Source organism: Sturnus vulgaris, chromosome 1 (assembly GCF_052056855.1).
Source record: "Sturnus vulgaris isolate bStuVul1 chromosome 1, bStuVul1.hap1, whole genome shotgun sequence".
Taxonomy (NCBI): domain Eukaryota; kingdom Metazoa; phylum Chordata; class Aves; order Passeriformes; family Sturnidae; genus Sturnus; species Sturnus vulgaris.
This window is the reverse complement of record NC_142243.1, coordinates 2,788,638-2,812,425: the sequence shown is the minus strand read 5'-3', so window position 1 is coordinate 2,812,425 and position 23,788 is coordinate 2,788,638. Positions and strand designations below refer to the sequence as shown.

The 23,788-nt window shown below is 51.6% G+C and overlaps 1 protein-coding gene across 1 annotated transcript; it reads left to right on the top strand.

Moving 5' to 3' along the window:
• Window positions 1-1,178: 1,178 nt before the first annotated feature.
• ZBTB47 (zinc finger and BTB domain containing 47) lies at window positions 1,179-23,340 on the top strand. The gene is made up of 6 exons (XM_014873765.2): window positions 1,179-1,674; window positions 11,522-12,886; window positions 16,124-16,271; window positions 16,764-16,879; window positions 17,204-17,348; window positions 18,548-23,340. The coding sequence occupies exons 1-6, from the start codon at window positions 1,672-1,674 to the stop codon at window positions 18,913-18,915; spliced, it is 2,145 nt and encodes a 714-aa protein (XP_014729251.2). The 5' UTR covers window positions 1,179-1,671; the 3' UTR covers window positions 18,916-23,340.
• The last annotated feature ends 448 nt before the right edge of the window (window positions 23,341-23,788 follow it).

Here is a 23,788-nt window from a genome sequence, read left to right as displayed (position 1 = left end):
CCTCAGGGAGAGCCAGGCAGAGCTTTGCTTTATTTCAGAGGATGTTGGGGGCTGGCTGTGCCCCACAGGTCCTGTCGAGGTTTGGGGGATCCTTCTCCTGTAAGGAAATGTTCCTTAAACACCCTCCTAGTGGGGGATCCCCATTTCCTCTGAACAGTGGGAGAATGTGCCAAAAATCGCCTTTTGTAATAATTAATGTTGCCTCATGATTCCTCAAATAAGGGTTTTAAGCCCCCAAAATCCTTGAGGTCTTATTGTTGGGTTTGGGGAGGGGGTGATGGGTTGTGTGCCTCAGTTTCCCCTCCACAGCAGGATCCAGAGGGAGCTCCCAATAACCAAATGTGTCCTAAACACAGTGGAGGATCCTAATTTCCTCCAAACAGCGGGAGAATAACCCAAAATCCCATTTTTAAATAAACTAACCTTATTCCACTACCAACCAAAATGAGGCTTTATGCCCCCAAAAATCCTTGGGGTGTTTTTATTTTGTTTGTGGAGGGTGTGAGGGGTTGTGTGCCTCAGTTTCCCCCACCACAGCGGGATCCAGAAGGTGCTCCCAATTAATGCTCCAAATGTGCCTTAAACACATCCAGGTGGGGCACTCATTTCCTCCAACCAGCACGAAAACACTCCAAAAATCCCATTTTAAGCAAATCACTGTTACTCCATGACACCTCAAAATGAGGCTTTATGCCCCCAAAAAGCCTTGGGGGTGTTTTTATGGGATTTGGGGAGGGAGTGAGGGGTTGTGTGCCTCAGTTTCCCTCACCACAGCGGGATCCAGAGGATGCTCCCAAGAACCAAATATACTTTAAACACATCCAGGTGGGGCACCCCCATTTCCTCCAACCAGCGGGAAAACACTCCCCAAAAAAATCCCATTTTAAGCAAACCGCTGTTTTTCCGCTCTTAGACCCCAACCTGAAGTTTTATGGCCCCCCCCAAAAAAAACCCCCTGGATGTTTTTCGCTAAGGTTGGGCACTTGTGCGTGCCTCAGTTTCCCCGCTCCGCAGGGGATGCAGGGGATGCTCCCGGGGGATGCTGCGCTGCAGAGGCGGCCGTGGCGGAAGGGTTGGGGTGCGGGGACAGGGGACAAGGGGGATGTCCCCGTGGGGGTGGCGGTGGCTGCTGTCGCTTTAAAGGGGCAGCCACGGCCCCAGCTGATGCGGAGGCTCCAATCAGCGGCCCCGGGGCTCTTGGCAGCCGGAGCCGCCGCCGCTCCGCATTCCTCCGGCTTCCCAAAAGGGGCGAACATGGCGATGGGCAGGATGAGGTGAAGAGGAGGAGGAGGAGGAGAAAACATTAGGGGAGGAAAAAAAAAAAAAAAAGAAGAAAAAAAAAAAAAAAAAGGAAGGAAAAAATATAAAGCTGGGGGAGAGGAAAAATATAAAAAGAGAAATATAGGGGAAAAAATTAAAAGAGAGACGGGGATGCAAGCAGCGCTGGCGCGGTGATTTCCTCCCCCCCCTCCTCCTCCAAAAGGCGAAAAAAAAAAAAAAAAGAAAAAAAAAAGCAGAAATAAGGCGGCCAAAAGAAAAAAGGGGGGGAAAAAGCCACCAGACCAGCAACCCACCCAACCCACCAATTCCTTGTTTTTTTCATGGAGAGCACAAACCCCAGGCCAGCGGAGGAGGACCGGGACTCCTCAGCGCGGAGACCTTTGCATCAAAATGGTAGAGCCTGAACTCCCCCCGCTTCCCTCTTCTCCCTTTTCTCCTCGCTTTTATTTCCCCCTCTCCTTTCCCCTTCCTTCCTCCGTCGCTTCCTCGCGTTGCCGGGGCTTTGCCGACTTCCCAAAGGCCTCGAAACTTGCCCAAAATTCCCGGCCAGGGCGCGGAGGTGGATGCGGGAGGGGGAGGTTGCATGGGCGATGCTGCATCCATGCCTGGGGGGGGGTCGTGAATTTTTTTTTTTTTTTTAATTTTTTTTATTTTGGCGGTGGGGAGAGGGCACAAAAAGCGCAGCCCGGCGGGGTTTGGAGCCGGTGCTGCTCTTCTGGGGGGGGGCTGCATGGGGGTCCCCCCTCCTGCAAGGCGAAATTGGGCTGTGTTTGGTGAAAATGGCATTAAAAACCCGCCCCCCCCAACCTTTGGGGTGCCTTAGAGGGGGATGGGGGTGCAGAAGGGCTGCGAGGAGGGGCCTGACCCTCCCTTGGGAAGACCCCAGCCCAGCTCGGGGGTCACTGGAGGATTTTGGGGGCACGCACACACTTTTGGAGCCCCCAGGCCGGAGGATTCGCTGGTTGGGGGGGGCGCAGGAGCTGCCGCTTCCTCGGCCATTCCCATTCCCCGGATGACTCCATCCTTTTGCCAATTCCTGCCCGCCTCCCCCCCCTCTCTGTGCTATGGCTGGATCCCATCGTGGGCCCCCTTTTCCCGTGGGGATCTCCCCAAAATCCCGGAGGAGCGAGGCTGCAGGGAGGGCGCAGCATCCCACCCCTCTCCGGGTCGGGAAAGGGATTTTTCTAGTCCTGCTCTTAAAAAATAATGATGATAATAACAATAATAATAACAGCACCAGAGCTGGGCCCCTTGCCTGCAGCAGTGACCTATTTTATCGGCCGGTGGAGTTGGTTGTTTTTTTTTTTTTTTTTTTTTTTTGGGAGGGGGTTGTTATTTGGAGTTGCGGAGGGCAGGCCTGAGCTGGGAAGATCCACGGGAAATCCCCCTGGGATGTGCCGTGACCGCGGGATCGCGGCTCCCGGTACCTCGGAGCCTCCCCCATCCCCAAAAGTGCGGGCTTGTGGTTGCCCCAGCGCTGGCTCCGTGCCCGTCCTAACGCCCCGGGAAGCGTCCGAGTGGAATTTTGGAGAGGGGAAGAAAGTGCAAGCTCGGGAAAATAAGGGAACGGTGATGGATGGGATGGTGGGATGGGGCTCGGCACCCCCCGACAGCGATACTGGGGTTACAGCGGTCGGGATGGGGTTCGGGGTCACGCTGGGCAGCCACACTCGGCCTGTGAAATTCCTGCTGAAACCCCCCCTGCATCCTTTCCCAGAGGTGATGCTGAGGGACCGGGGACACCCCGGGGTGCTTTGGGGAGCGTTCCATGCCCTGAGGTGGAGATGGAGACACCCAGAGCCCACCCAAGCGAGCAGCCCCGCCAGGAAGAGGGGGAAAAGTTGGGAATCCAACCTTCCTTCCACACCCTGCCTCGGCAAGAACCAGGGGAAGATTTGCTTTACAAAGCAAAATTCCTCCTTGGAAAGACACTAAGGGATTTATGATTTTTTAATTTATTTTTTTTTCCCCCCTGGATCCGTGGTGAAATCTTTCTGGGTGCAAACGTTCTGCCTCCAACTGCAGAGTTTCCTTGAGGATGCTGGCTGGGCTCAGCATCGCTCCGGGGGATTTTTCCTCCTCCAGGGGTGACCGGAGGGTCCCTTGTGCCACCTGGGCTTGGAATGACGGCGGAGCTTTGTTCTCCCCGGCAGGAATTAACGGAGCGTTCGGTTATCAGCAGGCGAGATAAACCGCCCAGTGTTCCCTGTCTCGCGTCTGGAGCAGAGACATTGGCACCCCCTCCACAAAAATAACCCGCTGCCGCCTTTGGAGATGGATCCTTTGGAAAAGGAAGGCAGAAAAACGGGAGCTCGGTTGCCCGCGAGTCGATTCAATATTGGTTATTTTTAAGATGCGGATTTTTCTGCTCGAGGAAAAATAAGAGGGGAAAAAAAAAAAAAAAAAGAGCCCAAACCTTTTGCGGATGAACTGAATGTGTCAAAACATCAGAGGGTCTTTGAAGGTTTTGGGGGAATTGCTGATTTTCCCGTTCTCCCTCCGTGCTCCAGCTGGAGGAGAAAGCTGAGGGTTCTCCCACACTGCTGCATTTGAGCCTTTAAATGGGACCTGGTGACGGCCGTGACAAAGTGACTCCCCAGGAAGAGCAAGGGATGAAGTTTTTAATTTGCTGCCACATTTGCCTGGCCCCAAAAATGTGGATATCTCGATCCTCTATGTGCTTTGCATCCTTGATGTTCCCTTGCATTCCATGGGTCCCTGGAAAACCGAGGGAGTGGATGTTGGTGGGCAGAATGAGCTCGGGGTCAGGCTCTGTGCCTCCTGGCCCTAATTTTTCCTTATTTCTAAGGGAAATGTGATGTGTTGTTGGAGTGGTTTGTGCAGGGCAGGGATGGCCCCACTGGGTTTCCTCCATGGGGACACCTGAGGACTTGTCCCTGTGTCCTCTGGGGCTGCTGTCCCCTCTTCAGCCAACTCAGTGTTCATCCACCTCTCCTGATGAGGAAAACTGGGATGCCTTTGGATATGGAGAAAGACTGGCCATGGTGGCGCAGATGTGATGGGTGGAAGACTTAATTACAATAAACTGTCTTTTTTCATTATTATTTTTATGATTACATCTTTTGCCTGGAGCCAGGGCTGCTGACACCCTGTCTGAGTTAAAGCCCCTGCTCCACGAGCTACTGGAAAAATTGTGATAAAAATAAGGATAAAAATCATGCACGTTCATAAAAATGTTGAAAGTGTTGGGCAGAAAGGATCTGGTACATCCAGATCCTTGATCTGGGTAACTGGATTTAAAGGAAGGTGGCCCATAGCAGAGAACAAGATAATCTTTAGGGTCCCATCCAGTCCAGATTCCATGGCTGGATTAGAGGAGCAGGGCTGGTGCTTCCCAAAATGCCCCAGTCAAGGCTGGGGTTAGGATGGAACTGGAGATGGGGACTATCCCTGGGATCAGAGCCAGGTCTGGAGAGAATGCTCTGGGATGCAAAGTCCTGCCTAGGATCTTGGGATGGGTTCAACCCTGGATCTTTGGCAAGTTTGGGTTGGGTTAGGAAATGTTGTGGTTTTAGGGTTTTATGGAGGACTGAGTGTGGGGCAAACCCTGGAGGTGTCACATCCCACCAGGCTGTTGATCCACCTGGAAGGTCGAGTTGGCTGCTGGGATGGGCACTGGATGCTGCCTTCAGATGAAAACCTCATTCTGCTGAGCTTGGGAGGAGGCTCCATCCATCCCTCCATCCCTCCATCCATCCATCCATCCATCCATCCATCCATCCATCCATCCATCCATCCATCCCTGCATTTGGGGATCCCAGCCCCTTCCCAGCCATTGCCTGGCTGCACATGGAAGTGGGGTGGCTCGGGGTTACGATGCCTTCAGGCTCGGCACAAGTGATGGGGTGGCTGCCCACTGCACCCATCCCTGCTCCTGCACCTGTCCCTGCTCCCAGCACTGAATTTGGGGTTCCTGGGGACGATCCTGTGAGCTATGGGGGGCTCTGAGCACCGCCCTCCCTCAGTGGCAGTGGGGACATCCCTGTGTCTCTGGGGGGTGATGCCTCCTCGCCAGCCTCACTGGTGCTCTGGGCTGGGCAGTGGGCTGGAGCTGGCCCCTGGTGCAGCCACTTGGCTGACAGCCCGGCTGGGGAGGTCAGTCCTGGGTTTTGTCCTCGTTTCCTCCCTCAGTTTTCTCTCTGCTTGTTTTTCTCAGGCAGGGGAGGGAGGGGGACAGTGGCTTTGCGTGTGTGTGCGTGTCCCCCGGGCTCTTCCACCCTTGCAGTGACTCCGTGGGCAGTCCTGCATCCCACAGATGGAGGGCAGCTCCCATCCCATCCCATCCCATCCCATCCCATCCCATCCCATCCCATCCCATCCCATCCCATCCCATCCATCTCCTGCACCCATGCCAGCACAGTGGTTTGGGGACATCTCCACCATCTGGGTGTCACTGGCTGTGCCAGGTGCTGGCAGGGCCCTCGTGGCCTGGCTGTCCTCTCTGCCCTCAGGGTTTGCCAGGGCCATGCCAGCTCTGCTGAAATCCATCAGCATCCCTTTGGGATTTAACCCCAGACCTGGCTTTGCACGGCTCTGGAATCACCTGCAGAGCTTTAACACCACGTGTTGGGTCTGACTGAGCTCACCTCTTTCAGCCCTGACCGAGGGGACAGGGACACACAGAAGGGCGTGTCCATCCAGCTTTTGGTGCCTCTGCTCTCTTGGAGGGATTGGGATTTGTCCTGGGATGAAAATAATGCAGTGTTGCTGGAGCCTCTGTGTTTTTGCAGCAGAGGCTGTGTCTGAGCAGGGGATGATGTTCAATTTCCCAATGTCACGATGGACACACACTGCCCTCACTGTCACCCCTGGTGGGTCACAGGGACAGTGTCCTCAATGCCATCACAGTGGAGCAGCATCACCTCGCTGCGACGATTTGGGGATGGGAGGCGATGGCAGGGTTGATCATCCATCCTTGGAAGTGTCACAGTGGCTTTGCAGCTCTGTGTGCAAAAGGAAAGGAGGAAAGCACCCAAAGTGGCTGGTAGGGTGTAAAGAATATAAAAATATGAGAGAAATAAAAAAGCACGAAGCCATTAACCCTCTGTGGGCTGTGCTGTTGGGAAGGCAGTGCCTGCTCCCAGTGGGTGAAGCTTTGTGTTGCTCATCCCACCTCATCCTGCTCCTCTCCCCACACTGCTGGAGGCCACGGTGCTTCCAAAAAAAACCCCAAATCAACTTTTTCCCCTTTGCAAAGGTGTCCTCTTGGTTGCAGGGAGACAGGGATGAGGGAAGGAGTTGTCCCTGTCCCGTTGCACTGGTGGGCCTGGTGCTGCTACCAACTTCCCGGGAAAAGCATCCTTGAGCCAAAGCCTGTAAATGCTGGATATCATTAATAAAAAACTGGGAACAACTAAAAGAGAGGGGGGAAAAAAAGGCTGGGAAGCATCTGACTGTCCCACAGCTGATTTAATGCTCTTCTGCACCCAGCACAGGCTGGGAGGTTTTTTTTGGGGTGTCCAACACCCTGGTATGAGACAGTCTCAGAGAGCATCGCTGAGCCCCTTCCCCTTCTCCTTCTCTCCGTGTAGCTGCACGTGGCTCTGCTTTGAGCACCCTCAAGCCTTTTAGACAACACAGAGAGGAAAAAAATCACCGCTTGGGACGGTGTCAGCAGCATCCCGAATGTCCCCGGAGCGGTGGCGGCACATCCCGGCGGGCAGGATGCTCGGGTGGGCGCTCGGGGCTGTGCCGGGCCGGCGCCTCGCCAGGCGGGGCTGTGGCCGGGCTATTGTTTTCCCTTTCCTGCTTGTTTTTCCGGACAACCCTCTCCTAATTAAATAAAAACACCCGTCGGAGGAGCGAGCAGAGCCCACCCCCAGCGCGGTCCCGTGCCCAGAGCACCCACGGAGAGCTCCCCGGGGAGGGAGGGGACAGCGGAGAGGTGAAGGTAGGCGACAGGAGAGGGGGAGGGATCCACAATTTTTGGGATGTGCTTTATCCCTCTGCCAGCTCCCCGTGCTCCAGAAAGGGGTGGTTTGGCAATGGGATGTGCACGGTTCCAGGCAGAGCTGCTCGTTCTCTTGGTGTGTTCTCGTTTGGAGAGCTGTGGGAACATCATTTTTGGGGAAAAAAAATCTTTTATGGCATCAGAACTAGAGAGAAAAGGCTGAAGGTTTCATGCAAGGGTCTGGAAGGCAGAGGGCAAGTTGTAGGAGGCCGAGGATTAAAACCGAAAGTGCGAGTGTTCGGGATTTGTGACGATGCCCCTTTGTGCCATCCCAACTAATCTGTAAAAATGGAGGTTTAATGTTATTTCTTTCTGCACCAAAAGTCAAGTTTTGACATTAAATAGTTCTAGCCCAGCTCTTTTGGCCTGAAGTGCAGCAATGTCCAATTTGAGAAGAGGGCATGGGGGACTCCTTTTTTTTTTTTTTTTTTTTTTTTTAGGAGCAAGTGCTGACATAGTATTTAGCTCCTTATTAAAGCACTTTTCTTTAATGCAATTTAATACTGAAGGTCAACTATGAATGCTTTGGTGGTTGGAAATGATACAGAAAAGCAGATTGATTTTTTGTGTGTGTGTACATCTTGAGGGTGAAAAATTTAAAGAAATCCCCAAATTTTGTGCTGAATGGAAAGTGGCTCACAGGCAGCTGGTCTTGTCACCACTTAAATGTGAATTTTATGCCCTTAAACCCCCTGTCCCTGTGCTTGTGTGGGAAAGAATTACTCATGGTCCTCAATGCTGTGGTGATGAGGGCTCTAGAAATGGATAAATAATTAATGAAATAAAGAAGAGGTTGGTGAAGGTCAGAGATGGTCTTCTGGGGGACTGAGGAGGATTTGAGTATTTAAATATATCCGGAGTGGCCCAACCTTCTGGTCCTTTGGGGAAGTTTAGAGCTGCAGGAACGTTTTAGGGATCTCGTTCTCAATAGCTGCTAAGAGAAAGTGCATTTTGTCATAGTACATTGATTTAAATCCAGCAGCAAACACTTTTCAGGGCAAGTGGTCAGGAGCTGGTGGGGCTGTTTAGGGAAACGGAGGCACATGGCAGAGTGCAGGTGGAAATGGAGCTTGGGCTCCACCTCCTAAGGTGGAATTTTTTGGCTGGAGAGAAGCTGCCCTGCTCCAGTGAACATCAGCATCTCCACGGCCATCCCTTACTCATCCTTTCCTCCATCCCCTGCCTTCGGGCTCATCCCACCCCATCCCTTGCCCCGAGCATCCTCCCCATCCTCTGGCCGCCCTCAGCTGTTTTGGGATGGGATTTTGGCATCATCACGAGAAAACCCTTAATATAGAGCTGGAGGGCAGCGTCAGGGCGGGGAGCTCTGGCTGGAGGCACCGCCGGCCCCTCGGGGTGCGGAATTCACGGCCACGCTGCTTTCTAATAATTTTTAGGGGTTGTTTTCTGCTCTGATGGTGCCACAACCTTGCTTAGAGGTTGACAGTGTGTGGTGGGGCTCGGTAGTTTTAGGGTTCACCCTGGTTTAGTGCATCCAGTGAGCTGCCCAGGGGATGGATATGGGATGGATATGGGATAGGATGGGTGCTCCTGGCTTTAAACAGAGCCAGAGGGGCAGGGTGGTGATGGTGGAAAAGAACAAAGCTCCTGGTTCTTTTTTTTTTTTTTTTTTAATATGTATTTTTAATATAAGGGATATTAAAAGGGATCTATATTTCAAATATTTGCCTTTTCCCAGAGGAAGAGCACCGGATTTAACCCTGCCATTAATCCCCATTAGTCAGGCTTCTCCGCTCCAGCGGAGCTGCAGGGACGGGAGCTGCCGGAGGGGCATTTTGGGGCAAGTTGGGGTTTTTTCTCGGCATCTCACCCCGGCAGGCGCCTCTTGTCTCGGCCGGGGCTCTGGCTCCGGGCAAGCTCACGAAAAGCATCTGAGAGCAATAAAGAGCAAAAGGCTCCCGCTGACAAGCCCGGGCTGAAGTCACCGGCGGGACGCGGCCAAGACACGCATTGTCCTCGCCGCTGCTGGGACTGATTAGAGCTGCCTGGCAAGGACCGGCGCTGGGTGAGGGATCAGCCCCTTCTGCCAAAAATCCTCGATGCGGAGGGGGAAAAAAAAAAGCCGGCTTTTGTTTTCCAGCCTGGGCGATGCCCGCCCCACAGACCCATTTTCTTCTATTTTGCACCCATTCCTCCGTGGCTGTCTCTATGCCAGCCCTGGGGCATCCTAAACAGGGAATGAGGTGAGATGGATTCCCGGAGGAAAAACCTGAATTTAGGTTTTTTTTTTGTTTTTTTTATTTTTTCAAACCTGGCAAACAGCAAACTGCTCTGCTGAATTCCTGCTGTCTCTTCAGTTTTTGATATTTATTATATCCGTAATTATTTTTTCTACGTGTCTTGAGGGGGGTTGGTCCATCCAAGATCTCATCAAAATGTTCTTGGCAGTCGCGAGAGGCTCAGAAAATGGTGGGGTGGATGGATGTTCCAGCTGGGATGCAGCATTTGGTAACAGATACATATAAAAAGAATGTTTATGTATATAAATATTTATATATATAAGTAGTTTAACTATTTTTAAGCATGAAATGTATGAAATACTGAAAATATTGAACATATATAAATTATAAATATATATAAACACCCAACCCCTTTCCTACCTCTTTGCCCCACTCCAGGCTCCATAGCCAAGAGTTTGGAGCAGAACTGTTTTTTCCATATTTTCCCTGGGTGCCAGCACTTGCTGGGGCTCTCCAGGGCTATCAAGACCATGCAAAGCTGAGATCCTGACTGGTTGGATGGGTTGGTTGTGGAGTAGAAATCCAATGTAAATGAAAAAATTTGGCAGGGAGGGGAAAGAGCTTTTTTGCTTGTTGGGAAAACAGAGAAGAAAACACCCTTTTTTATTATTTAAACATTTTTGTCTGTGTGTGCTTTTGCCTTTGGCTCACCAGAAAAAAAAAAAAAAAAGACAAACAGAACATGTCTTGCTGGAATTTGTGTGTTGATTAAGAGTTGCCATTTGTTCCAGCAAAAAATGGGAGCTGAAAAACTGTTTTCAGAGCAGGAGGTGCAGGATAAACCTGGCAGGTTGAACCCTCCCTCTCTGCCACTGTTTTGCACCATGTCCTTGGTCACATCCTACAAAGGTCATGAAAGAGGGTGTTATGGGGTCTGCATCTGCCTCTGTCCAGGATTTGAGTGTTCAGCAAAGGAAGCAGAGGGAAAGGGCATATCCCACCTTCTTTTGATACAGGACACGGGATTTAGGGCATGGAATATCCCTTGGATTTGGGATGAAGCAGGCAGACTCATCCTGGGGCTCAGGTATGACCAGGGATGGTCTGGACCATGTGAAATACGTGGGAGTTGGATTAAATACTCAAAAAACTCAGTCTGGGCAGGGTTGGCAGTCACAGCATTTTCCAGCCTGGGGGTGCTGCTCCCTGGTTTGAATTTTTCCAGGTAGTGCCTCTCCCCGGGCAGTGGAAAATGAGCATTAAAAAGTGCATAAATCATCCCAGTGAATCCAGCTGTGAGTGAGCTGCTGTTGTGAGCAAGAGCACACAGTGTAATTCAGAAATACCAGAGGATATTAGACTTTGTCATTATCTGTAGAAGCAGGGAGTTATAAAATCCTAATTTCCTTTTATTTAGGGGGTTAAATCTCAGCAGGTGTCTAAAACTGGTTTCCTTCTTGGGGCAAATTTCCACCTCGATCTCCATCTGGTTCAAGAGGTCAAGGCATCCCCTCTCTGTGTGGCATCTCTGAGTGAGTGTGGGCACCTGAGCCTGGCTTTGGACCCCCTCAGTGGCCATGGTGCCACCTTGAAGGGAGATCAGTGGGTGCTCGTGTGGCCCTGGCCTGCTCTTTCACTGAGGCTTCTCCTCCTTGGTTGAGTCTCCTGGACTCAAGCTGGTGACATCTTGGGTGGTGTCTTCAAGCTGGGTCTGGCTACTTGGTGCTCCAAATCTGGGGCTGGTGGTAGAGCATTTTGGTTGACATTTCTAAGCTGGGGCTGGTGATGGAGTTTCTTGGCTGGTATCTCCAAGCTGGGGCTGGTGATGGCGTGTTCTGGTTGGTATCTGCAGGCTGGGGTTGATGGTAGAACTTTCATGGTTAGTATCTCCAAGCTGGGGTTGGTGACAGAATGTTTTGGTTGACATCTCCAAGCTGGGGCTGGCACTAGAGCTTCTCAGGTGGCATCTGTGACTTGGGGATGCATGGACAGGGATGGATGGCACGGCCAGAATGGTGTTTTTGGGGGGAAAGAGCCCTGAATGATTTTATTTCTTTCCTCCCCACAGCTGATAGTCGAAAAAACGACTGACTACCCTTCGGCTGAGTACTCCCTGGTGGAGGATGTAGCCCTCCACTTCACGTGTTTGATGGACAGACTGAACGAGCAGCGCCTCTTTCAGCCGGACCTGTGCGACGTGGACATTGTGCTGGTGCAGCACAAGAGCATCTTCCCGGCGCACAAGGGGGTCCTGGCAGCCTACAGCCAGTTCTTCCACTCCCTCTTCACCCAGAACAAGCAGCTGCAGCGCGTGGAGCTCTCTCTGGAGGCCCTCACCTCGCAGGGCCTCCAGCAGATCCTCAACTTCATCTACACCTCCAAGCTGCTCGTCAACTCCTGCAATGTGCAGGACGTGCTGAACGCGGCCGCCGTGCTGCAGATGAACAACATCGCGTCCTCCTGCCAGGACCTGCTGGACACGCGCTCGCTCAGCCTGGCCACCGACATGGCCCTGCCCGCCGAGGGCTGCGCCGGGCCCGCGCCCTACTACTGCGAGATCAAGCAGGAGGTGGACGCCCCCCACCCCAAAATCTACGCCCGGGAGGGCAATGACCCGTTCTCGGTGAGGGTGGAGGATGGGACGGGCAGCGGGACGCTCCCACCCGGCCCGGCCAAGCAGTACTACAAGGAGGAGAAGGATGGAGGTGCTGGTGCTGTCTGTAAGATGGAGGGTGAGGAGTCCGAGGAGGACCTGGACAGCCAGGGCTCCTACAACCGGGAGCAGATCATCGTGGAGGTGAACCTCAACAACCAGACCCTCAACGTCTCCAAAGGCACCGAGGGGAAGGCGGCTGCCAGCGAGGCGGCCGTGATGGGGCGGCCGGATGGGGATGGGCGCGACACGGAGGAGGATGGGGAGGAGGAGAACGAGGAAGGGGAGGAAGAGGAGGAAGAGGAGGAGGATGCGGAGGTGGGGGAGGAGGAGGAGGACGAGCGCAGCGAGGAGGAAGACCTGGAGGAGACGACGGAAGAAGAGGATGATGACGATGAAGATGCCTCAGAGATGAAAAGGGAAAAGGGTGGGCAGCCCCGCAGGGGCAGCAGGGCATCCAAAGCCACCAAACCTGCCATGGCAACCAGGTCCCAGGAGATGGCCAAGGTGGAAGAGGAGGAGGAGGAGGAAGAAGAGGGCCAGAGGGGAAGGAAGAGAAAGAAGGAACAAGATAGCTTAGGCCAGAAGGTGAAGCTGGAGGAGAAGCAGCATTACCCGTGCAAGAAGTGTCCCCGGATCTTCAACAACCGCTGGTACCTGGAGAAGCACATGAACGTCACGCACAGCCGGATGCAGATCTGTGACAAGTGTGGGAAACGCTTCCTGCTGGAGAGCGAGCTCCTGCTGCACCACCAGACTGACTGTGAGAAGAACATCCAGGTGAGCATGGATCCATCCAGGTGAGCATGGATCCATCCAGGGATCATCCCACCAAGGAGGAGATTCCTTACCCTGGGGTGGAGCATCCCACTAGAGATGGATGTCCCATCAAGGGGGGAAATACCCCACCAGAGTGGATGGATGTGCCATCAAGGTGGGGACATCCCACCAAAGGAGGAGCATCCCACTGCTGTGGGACATCCCAGTGAGGGAAGGGCATCCCAAACACCTTGGAGGTCATCCCACCCAGTTGTACCACGGGATGGGCTCGTGCTCAGATAATATTGATGTTGTGGTTGGGAGGGAATCTTCCTTCACCCATGACTTGTATTCAGACTCAGGAGGCTCCCACAGTATTCTGGAATCAGAGGATTTGTGCCGGGGGGGCTGTGGCTTCCCCTTGACTGGCTGGGTAGAAACACGGAGTTAATTTTTGAGGAGTAATTTTTCTTTTGAGTTTATTCAGTTAATCTGGATAAAACACTGTGAGTCCCTGATAGAGTCACACTCCAGTGTTCCCACCCAGGCTGAACCCATTTTAGCTTAATTTGAAGATTTGCTGACAGGAGTTAAAATGGTTTTAATCTGCCTTTTGTGCTTTTTTTGTGTGTATTAGTAAATTTCTGAGTGTCTTTGACATCCATGCATGGATCAGTGTGGCCTTCCCCTGTGCTAATGAGATCCTGTGTTGGCAAATTGACTTTGTTAAAGCAGTGCAGTTTTGGGGGGATAGGGAGGCACCCAATCAGGGCAGCAAATGTGTGTTCCTGAAGATCCCTCCAAATTCCTGTCCCCTAATTCCTGATGAGCTGTTTTACAGGATGCTGCTAAATAATTACAAATATACCAATTTACAGAGAGCTTCTCCCATCACCCTTCCCACCAGCGACCAGATTTTGAATGATCCCACAGCTCTCCTTGATGAAGATAACACAACCCAAGTGCTGCTGGAGCCCTTCAGTGATGGCATCCCAAACAAAATAGGGAATGAGGCAGATCTTGGCAAGCAGGGGACACGGAAGCAGGAATGGTCTTGGCTCATAGGTGAAGCAGTCACTGACCCCTTGGTGCATCTTGCTGACAAATCCACAGCACTGAAGCTGCTTTTTTTGGATGCTCTTTCCCAGAATGGATGAGTGTAGCTCCAATACCTGCGTGGTGGTGGCTATTTCGGAGCCTAACATAAATCTTGGGCAGTTAAAAAGGAGTTTTACCAGAATGTTGATTCAGTTTCATCTGCTTTCCAGGTGGATAACATGGGGCTGTCACCTCATTGCTTGTTTTTTGTTTTGCCCCCCCTCCTTTTTATCCCTTTTCCAGATAATTTTGGAATAGGAGGAACCACAACTGCCTGTGTAGTGACCTCCTTCTGCAGAAAAAGGGATCATTGTCTCCCACTTAACTGAGCATTTTTAATTTTACAAATAGCCAAATCCACTCCATTTGTTCTGATAATATTTAATAGCTTTATCAGCATCCCCTGGAATTATGTCTGGATGGAAAAGGAATTTTTTTTTTGGCACTCTGCCTGTAATAGTTTTTATTTCTTGTGTTTTAATCAGATCTGTGGAGAAACTATCCATCTTTTCCCAGTTTGGTCTGCTGCTTTCTTTCCCTATTTTGTCCCCAAATTTCATCCATAAAGCTTTAAGATTTAAGCACCATCCTGCTCCCTGTGTTTATTCCTCATCTCCATAATGCGCATCCTACCTCTACCACCTGAAATGTGATTCATCCTTTGCTTTATTGAGTTGTCCCTCAAACTCTTTTTTTTTGGCCAGCTTCAGTATGGTTTTCCTTTTAATCTGCAAGAATTTATATCCTCATTTTCCCCCCTCATTTTGACATTACTTCCATATTTTTGAGTGATGATTTTCAGCAGTGAGGACACACACCTCAGACCTCCAGTGTGTTTGGTCCCAGCCCTGGGGCTTTTTCTACCTCGGCTGCTTTCCCTTTACCTTTCATTTTAAAATTCCCCTGCCTCTTTCATTTTAAGTGGAGAAAATGGATATTGATGTGTCTCTGATATCAGGCTCTAGTCCTGAATTTGCCTTGAAATATCCCTTAAAACAGAGATAAAGCTGTTCTGATCTGTAGAAATACATACTTGGGAACAGTAGGACTCCAAGGACTACTCATGTTGACATTTGAGTATGGCAAGATGAAGATGATGAGACTTGAAAATGGCTCTGTGACCCTAATTTTTCCTTTGGGGCACCTAAATATTAATATATATGGAAAAATACAGTGACTTCACAGCATAGTGATGTGTTTTCCACAGTATCACAAATTGGTAAAATTGGTGTTGAAGCCCATCAAGGAGCATCTGTTCCTCTGGGAAGGAGAAGTGCAGGAATGAATCCCTCCCCAGGTTCACCAGTACAGTTCAGCCAATTTGTTGCAAGATATCTTCAAGGCATGAATTATTTTCTCAACAAATCTGCAAGGAGAGAAGGGATGGTTTTATCCCTGTTTATCCCAAGAGGAATGTGAGCCATGGAAAGGTAAAGGGGAAGGAGCTGACCCTTGGCTCCTGGCATGGTTTCCTTCGTGGACATCTCTGTCCTGTGTTTCTCTGAGCACTGAACTGGTCTCACACGCCTCCAAGAGTTCTCACACAGAAGCTGGAGCTTTTCCTGAGAACTTCCAGAAGAACATTGAGCTTGTTGGAGCTGAAGTGATTCTCTACCTTAACTTTTTGGGGAAGACTTTGCATGTCACATTGTTGCCCTTGTGCTGATGGACTGGTGGTTTGGGCCCACTGTGGTCCTTTTGGATATCATGGAATCATAGATCTGTTTGGAAAACCAATTTAGTGGTGAAATAGCCATAATACCTGCTGAAGACTGAAGTTGTACTGCCCTGGCTTGGGATTCTCCTTGGTTTTATATTTTTTTTGCAAATTTCCTACGCACAGAGGGTTGGGATTATTTTATGTAACATTTTCATTTAGGAATAAAATTCCCAGTTGGGAATAGGGCATGAGCTGTTGCTTATCCAAATCCTGATGTAGACATTGATGGAGATTCCACATCCTTCCCTGGAAGGTAATTGTCCCTTGCTCATCCCACGGATAGAAATATAAAGTTTGGAGGTTTTGAAGTGACAAGATCTGTATCAGACTTGCTGATTGTTACGATTTTTGATATCAGCTGTAGCTTTCACAGTAATGCTCCCTTTCCATGGATGAAACTGCTTCCCCTGCTTCCCTGACCATCTCCTGTGTCCTTGCAGTGTGTGACGTGTGGGAAGGGGTTCAAGAAGCTCTGGTCTCTCCACGAGCACAACAAGATTGTCCATGGCTATGCAGAGAAGAAGTTCTCCTGCGAGATCTGCGAGAAGAAGTTCTACACCATGGCCCACGTGCGCAAACACATGGTTGGTGAGTGTGGGAGGCACCACAGGGAGGTCTTGGTGGGGGTGTTGGTCCATAAATTTGGCAATAAAAGGTGTTTTCTGTTGCTGTCCTGTTGGGTGTTCGGGGCTGGGTTTACTCTTGAGTGAGTTTTCTCACATTCTCGTCTTGAAATTTGGCCTGGTACTCAACGCTGAACAAATGTCTGCTCAGTGCTGGGATTGGGTGTGGTGCTGGGGAATCCCACTTGTTTTATTGATCAGAAGTGATCAGAGGAAGGTTTGAAGTGTGACCAGTGTAAAAGGACCAGACCACACCTGTGCTGGTCTTTGAAATCAAATTGTACCTGACAACAGTGGCTGGGTCCCTGGGCCTTGGAGCCACCAAAGAAATCCAAAAGAACGGGGGTTTGGAAGGGAAATACTTGAAACCTTGCTGCTACATATCTGCCAGAGATGCCTTGGGTGTGCTGGGGTGTGGGGAGATGGATGGCTCCTGACCTGGCCCTGTCCCCTCCAGCACACACCAAGGACATGCCCTTCACCTGTGAGACCTGCGGGAAGTCCTTCAAGCGCAGCATGTCCCTCAAGGTCCACTCGCTCCAGCACTCCGGGGAAAAGCCTTTCAAATGTGAGGTAAGGTCCTGCCTGTCACCCCACACTGATCTGGGAAAAGACTTCCCACTCTTTGGGGCTTCCACTGTGCTTTGTGCCAGTGCAGCTGTAGGGGTGATCCCACGCTTTTCCAAACTTTGCATCACCTCCCGGTTTGAGGGTCCCACCAACTTTATGATGAAACAATGCCAGGATCTGTCCCCAAGTTCCTGGACTTTGCACCCACCCTAAGCCCATCCAACTGCAAATCTGCCTGGTTTTGGGGAGAAAAAAGGGGATTTCTTTGCTGCTGGTGATCTGAGGGGAATGTTTTGGGTGCTCATCAACAACTCCTTGCCCCCACAGAACTGCAACGAGCGCTTCCAGTACAAATACCAGCTGCGCTCCCACATGAGCATCCACATCGGCCACAAGCAGTTCATGTGCCAGTGGTGTGGCAAGGACTTCAACATGAAGCAGTACTTTGATGAGCACATGAAGACGCACACGGGTGAGCCTCCCCCTTGCCTGGCCCCACATCCCTGCAGTCAGACTCTCCTTGGAAAGAGTGGTGGGATAGGGGTAACCTCTTTGGCAGGATGGGGTTTTGGGGGGCAATGGTAAGGCTCCAATCAACTCATTCAACAAAACTTTTGGGAAGGCTTACAATGATTCATGATGTCTGAGCTGGACACACAGGAGAAATACCAACAAGATCTTCTCAAGAGGTCAAAACAACACAAAGGTTCGCTGGAAAACTTGAGAAAAATCAGGGAACTTTGGCAAAAGGTTTAGTACAGCATTCAACCAATGTGGTTACTGTGCTGCAAAGAGAGAGAAAGGACAGCAACACACACGGAGCTCTTTGGGGGAAAAAAGGTTAACTTTATTGTACAGACAGCCCATATTTAAAGTGTGTTACATGCAGCTAGGACAGGACAGCAGTTCATTGGACAATTGGGAAAAATTTGGGAAAGTACCTCAGGATGTATCCCATGGGAAAGACACCAGGTGTTAATCTTTATTATGAATTCCACTCTGTTTGTCACCATGTTCTCACCCTGGCAGACTCCTCCCTAACTGAAGCTGCAGTCAGCTTGTCAGCCTGGGAATGGAGCTGAGAGTCAGGAGAAATCCAGGCCTGAAAAGAATTTCCAAGCTGTAGTTCCCTAGCTCCCTAAATGTGTGTGTCCACAAACCAATATAAAATACTTCTCACAGCATTAACTTGGCCCATCCAACTTAGCAAACTTTAAACACATACGATGTTAAGGTACTCAAAATATTCCAAGGAGAGGGAATTAGAAGAAGGAGAGAAAGACAGAAAAGATATAGAAAAGCACATATATAGCTACCAACTCCTGGGTTCAGACAGAACTTCCAAGACAAAGGTAGGGCCTAGATGAATGTGATGGCCTGGTGTTTGCCTTTAAATACCCCTTGGTCCTCAAGGGCCTTTCTCCCACGTGGGACTTCTGGTCATTTGGCCCCTCAGGAGGTGGATTAGGGGAGAGTGGAGCATTTGCAGGCACTGCCAGGCTGGGACACAGGCTCTAGGGCTGGGATGTGGGGCCATTCACTGCCTCACAAGGGAAAGGCACACACACACACACACACACACACACACACACTCACCCCAAAATGTCTCCAGACACCAAATCTCTGCAGTCCCTAACCAGCATCTTCTCACCCCTTCTGTCCCGCCCCCAGGGGAGAAGCCCTACATCTGTGAGATCTGCGGGAAGAGCTTCACCAGCCGGCCCAACATGAAGCGGCACCGCCGGACCCACACCGGGGAGAAGCCGTACCCCTGCGACGTCTGCGGCCAGCGCTTCCGCTTCTCCAACATGCTCAAGGCCCACAAGGAGAAATGTTTCCGCGTCAGCAACCCCTTGGCTTCGGACACGGCCGTCCCCCAGCCCGCCACCAGCCCGGCTCCGCTGCCCCCCGGCCCCGGCGTGTCCCCCCTGCCCCTGCCGCTGCTCCATCCTCTGCCACAGACCCTCCCTCCTCCTCCTCACCTACCGCCACCCCCTCCCCTGTTTCCTGCAGGGAGGATAAATTCAAACAACAATTAGGCGCCCCTTCCCCATCCTGGCCATGCACGGACTGCTCTGCCCTTCGGGAACGCCTTTCCCCCTGGGAGACAAGGCTTTGCTTGCTCTCTACCCCCCCCTTCCTCCTCATTTTGGGGTTGTTTTGGGTTTTTATTCCTTTTTCTCACCCGCCATTCTCCGCACAGAGGGGGAGCAGGAGGAAGACCCCCCCCATGAAGGAGCGTGGGTGCTGGGGGGGGGAATCCTCTGTCCGTCCATAGGGGTGTAGGTAAAAGGTGTCACTCTCAGTTTCATCATCCCACACGGCAGCTTCATCTTCCCGCTGGGGTGCTGGTGAGGCTGGGGGGAGCAGGATATCTGGGCTTGAGCTTGCTGGCCGGTGCATCAATATTTTGAAGCCGAATTCTAGTTAGTGGTGCTTGAATCCCTGTACTGTAAAGCTGGTCTTTCAAGTCAGGCTTTTCACCCACGGGGTTGGGAGGTGGGCACCACAGAGGAGCCCATCACTGCCAGCCCCAGTGGATGTCCCCATTGGAAAGCCATTAGCATGCTCTCATCAGCAGCCCTCGACACGTCTTCCTTCCCTACAGCAGGTTTTCCTCCTCCACAGGCAAAAGCACAAACACCCACCTTGCATCTCGGGGCATCTGCAGCTCGCTGTCGCTTCAGTTTCGGGGTGCCCTAAGGGAGCTGGGTTCTGGCGTGCCCTTTCTGCTAATCCCAGCAGGAGCTGGGCTCCTGGGATGCTCTGGAGTCGAGGAGCTGTTCCTGGGAGAGCTCAGATCCCTTTGGGACCAGCAGGAGGGTAGCCTGGGGCAGAGGAGCAGGACGCTTCTGTTTCTCGGCAGAATCGGCCCAGAATAGTGCCTTAACAATCCGAATAAACCCCTGAGGGACGGGTGAGCCCCAGGGCGGTCCCGCTGCAAGGTTCAGAGCTAAAGCAAGACCCTGTTCAGCCTGGGGGTGATGATGCCCCAATCTCCAGTTTGTTGCTTTCCCAAGCTTCACTTCTCTTTGTGGTGCTGGCATCTGTTGCCCTGTCCTGGTTTGGGGGGGACCAGAGGGGACCAGTGAGGGCTGTGGTTGTTTTGGTGATGCCCTGTGGTGTTGCTTAGTGCTTGTTGAAGGTGCTGAAGTTGAGCTGGTCTTTGGTTTCACTTACAAATAATATGGCTGGCTTCATGCTGAGGAGGAGGAGAAGAGGAAGGCTTTGCTGTCACCTTTTTGTTGGGCACTGAGGTCCCAGCAGGGTCTCTCACTGCTGTGCTCTGCTCCAGGGTGCCATGCATTGTCCTGACCATGTCTGTGTGGTCCTAGCCTGGGGAAGTGTCCCGTTTGGGGTCAGAGAGCACCCAGCATGGGCAGAGAAGGGCTGGCAAGAGGTGGGGGCTGTTCCAGCTGATCCCATGCTTCTAAAGGCAGTGTTGAGGTCACCTGTGGGTCATTCATGGAGGAGGTGGTGGAAGCACTCTTGGTAGGTAAGAAGGAAAGTCACTGAGTGGGCTGCAGGAGCCTCTTATGCAGCTTGTGCTGGGTGACAGCAGAGTGCTGGGGACAGGGAGACACATCTGGCTCTGTGGAAATCTCGGTGCTTCGTCTCCTGGACCAAATCAGCAAAGCACTTGGGCAGCATTGAGGCTGTGCCTGCAGAGACAGGAGGATTCACCCACATGCTCAGGGGCTTTGCTGACTGGGAACATGCAGGAGCCTGACAGGGACAGGAACAGGGAGCATCTGCTGCTCTCCTGAGTGCTCTTTGAGGTGACTGCTGTCACCTTCTGCTGAGTAGTGCCCCACTGGTGCCTGGCACCTTGGGAAAGCTGACTGATGTTAGCATTTTGGAGCCACAAAGTCCTTTTTGTCTTCATGCTGGCTGGGATCATGTGGATCCTGTGGATCCCCAGCACTGCTCTCAGTACCAGTGAGCTCACCTCATCTCCATCTGCTCCAAGCACAAGGAGGTTGCTATGGCAGAGCTGCCTCACCACATTGACCTTCTCAGGTGGGTTCCAAATGCTTCTCTGCTGAACCCCTCCATGGCCCTGGGGCTCGTTGGGATGGTGCAAAGCCTTCTCAAACACACCTGTGAAGGATGAGGGCCCTTGGGGCCATTGGCTGTCTGAAGGGACCATGGCCCATACTGGAAGATGTTTGCTTTAGAGAAGCATTCAGTGAAACCCGTGGAGGTGTTGGAGTGGTCCATGCCGTCTCCTCCTCTGCTGCCTCCCAGATCCCATCCCCTTGGGCTTCCTTGTGCTTCTTTCTCTTCTTGCTCAGCCTTGAGACAGGATGAGAGCGCTGTGCCCTGAGGAGGGCTCACCTTGCTTTGATGGTCTTCTGTGATGGACCCCATCAGCTGATAGACTTCCCCCCACGTAAACACCCACGCCAACATTGTGCTCCCTTATTCCATTCACCTGGAGGTGGCTTTCCCTGTTCCTGTCCTGGTTCATCCTCTCCCAGTGAGGACCTGCCCCCCTTGGACATCTCTGTGAGATGAGAGCACTTCCTTGAGGCTGGAAGCCCAGTGGAAAGCCCAGTGACTGATCCCAGCCGTGTGATCCCCTTTGAGAGCCTGCTTGTGGAGCCACTTGGAGACGTCGAGATGTGACCATGCACACAGCACTTTGGAGAACCAGATCCCTGCTGCTCCCTCCCCTCTCCAAGGCCTGGGTAGCTCCCAGGAGTCCTACAAGGCCTCTGAGCCCTTTTGTCTGCACCCTGACTCAGCCCCAGTGTGTCTTCATGTCTGGTTTTCGTTGGCATACTAAGAGCTCAGCCGAGTCGCTCCCGCGGTGCCTCGTCCACCCCGGATCCATCCCGGCCGGCGCTGTTGCACCCCTTGGGGTTAGGCAGGGCAGGAGAGTAGGGTCCGTTGTTTTCAAGCTTTTTATGTTTTATTTTAATTTTTTTTTAATTCTTTTTTTTTTTTCTTTAAACTCTTGCACCTTAATCTCTCACATCCCTTCTTTGACAGACTGCGAGGGTGGAGAGGGGCTTGATGTCCATTACGCAGTTCCTGAATCCGCTGTAGCGCAACGTTCAGCTGACAGCTCTCCCCACGCACCTAAACCCCAGACCTCTCTGGGATTTTTTTTTTTTTTTCCTCCCCCCACTCCACCCTTCATTCAAAACTTGGGGAGGGAGGGAATCCTGTGGGGGAGGGTAATTTTTGGTTTCTATATCCCAGGAGCCTGGTAGCACAGACCAGCTCGCCTCACGTATCCATGAGGCACAGCTGGCCCTTCGGACCACAGCCATAGCCCTGGCGCGGTGGGAAGGTGACGGATGGATGAATGGATGGATGGGTGGACGGGTGGGAATGGCTGTGACAGTGCAATAGAGATGAGCATCCGCTGCTAGACAACTCCTCTGAGGTGACTCTTGGTTTGCCCGAAGTCAGGAGGGAAGGACAGATGGACAGACGCCCTTTGTTCACACGGACGGCGAGAGCTTCCCCACGCGCAGCCCTGCCTAGAGACACGGAACCACGACTGGAGTTGGGTTGGACTTACAAAGGAAGAAAATAATAATTTTTTTTTTTAAAAAAAAGGAGAAAAACAAATAGGAATAAGAACAACCTCTGTAGCATGGAACTTGAAGGAAATGAATGAAACCCCAAGCACTTGCCTCAAAACTAGTTTCTCATGCCTGGTGTTTGGCTCTGTATTATTTTATGGCATTCAGTATCAGTTTGCCCAAACATGCCAAGTTAAGAGTGTATTGGTGGCTCTACAAGTGTGAACAAACTAAACGAAGCACTTTATTCTGTATAGATTAAGGGAAGGCGGGGAGGGGAGGGGAAGCTTGGATGCTTTTCAGAAGCATCTTAAGTAATGTTCTAGGAAATGTATTATTATTATTATTATTATTACTTTTTTTTTTATGACCATGTGTAATCAATATATGTTTATCTTTAACTCCAAGTACAGCAGTTACTCTCTTTGGGATGGTGTGAGGAGGGGGAGGCTGAGATGGTTGGATTAGTCCATCCCCTGGGGCCAGCTGAGGCAAGTCATTGTCTACCGCAGGAACGGGTGAGTCTTGCTTCTTCGATGGTCCCGTTGGCCAATGTCCAGGAGGTCCCAAGAGGTTCATCAAAGCCACCTCCCAGGGCACAACTCCCAGTCAGACATCCCCATCCCGAGCCATCTCCTGCCTGGGGGTGCCAGGGCTGCTCTCTGTGCTGCCCACGAGCGTGACGAGCCACGGCAGGGAGGCTGGTTTGGGTTGTCCCTCGAGGCCAGGTCCTTGGCCATGCTTTGAAATCTGCTTTTGGCCTCTCACCAAGGCACGTTGGGGCTCGCTGAGCTCTGAAATTGGTGAGAGGTCAGAACTGGGCCTTTCCACTGCGTTCTCCCAGTCTGGAAGCGTTATGACTGTTACCAAAGAGGTTGCAAGTGGAAGGACGGAATCAATAAACGATTTGTCTTTTATAAAAGAAAACCGAAAGCTCCACTACTTTCTTTGTTAGCTTAATTTTGCTTTATCTTTTTCTTCTCCCTTTATTTTTTTTTTCTTTTCTTTTAAAAGGGTTTTTTTCAGGCAACTGTGTGAGCAGTCAGAGACAGGGAGGATGAGATTCCTATGGAATGTTGACTGCTCCACATGTGTTGGCTCCGTGTTGGGTTTGGTGGGAGGTGTGTGCGTGTGTGTGTGTGTGTGAGACAACTTGCCTGTTGTGGGGCCAACAAAAAAAGAGCTTTTCAGGGAAGGGTGATGAGTGGATAGAAGAAGGAATTTGGTGCTTACAGCCCTGGGGTAAACACTGAGCTCTTGGTCTTACTGACTCTATCAGGTCAGTGTGAACTCTGAGTAGGGGCTCTCTGATCTCCTCTATTGGCAGTGGAGAAACCAAGGAGCACATCCAAAAGCACCCAGTGCCTTTATTAAT

What these genes read in the sequence shown, in the direction of transcription:
- ZBTB47 (XM_014873765.2), top strand. An exon ending in CGTGCGCAAACACATGGTTG is followed by an intron (nt 16,272 to 16,763) that starts GTGAGTGTGGGA and finishes TGTCCCCTCCAG; the next exon opens with CACACACCAAGGACATGCCC. An exon ending in AAAAGCCTTTCAAATGTGAG is followed by an intron (nt 16,880 to 17,203) that starts GTAAGGTCCTGC and finishes TTGCCCCCACAG; the next exon opens with AACTGCAACGAGCGCTTCCA.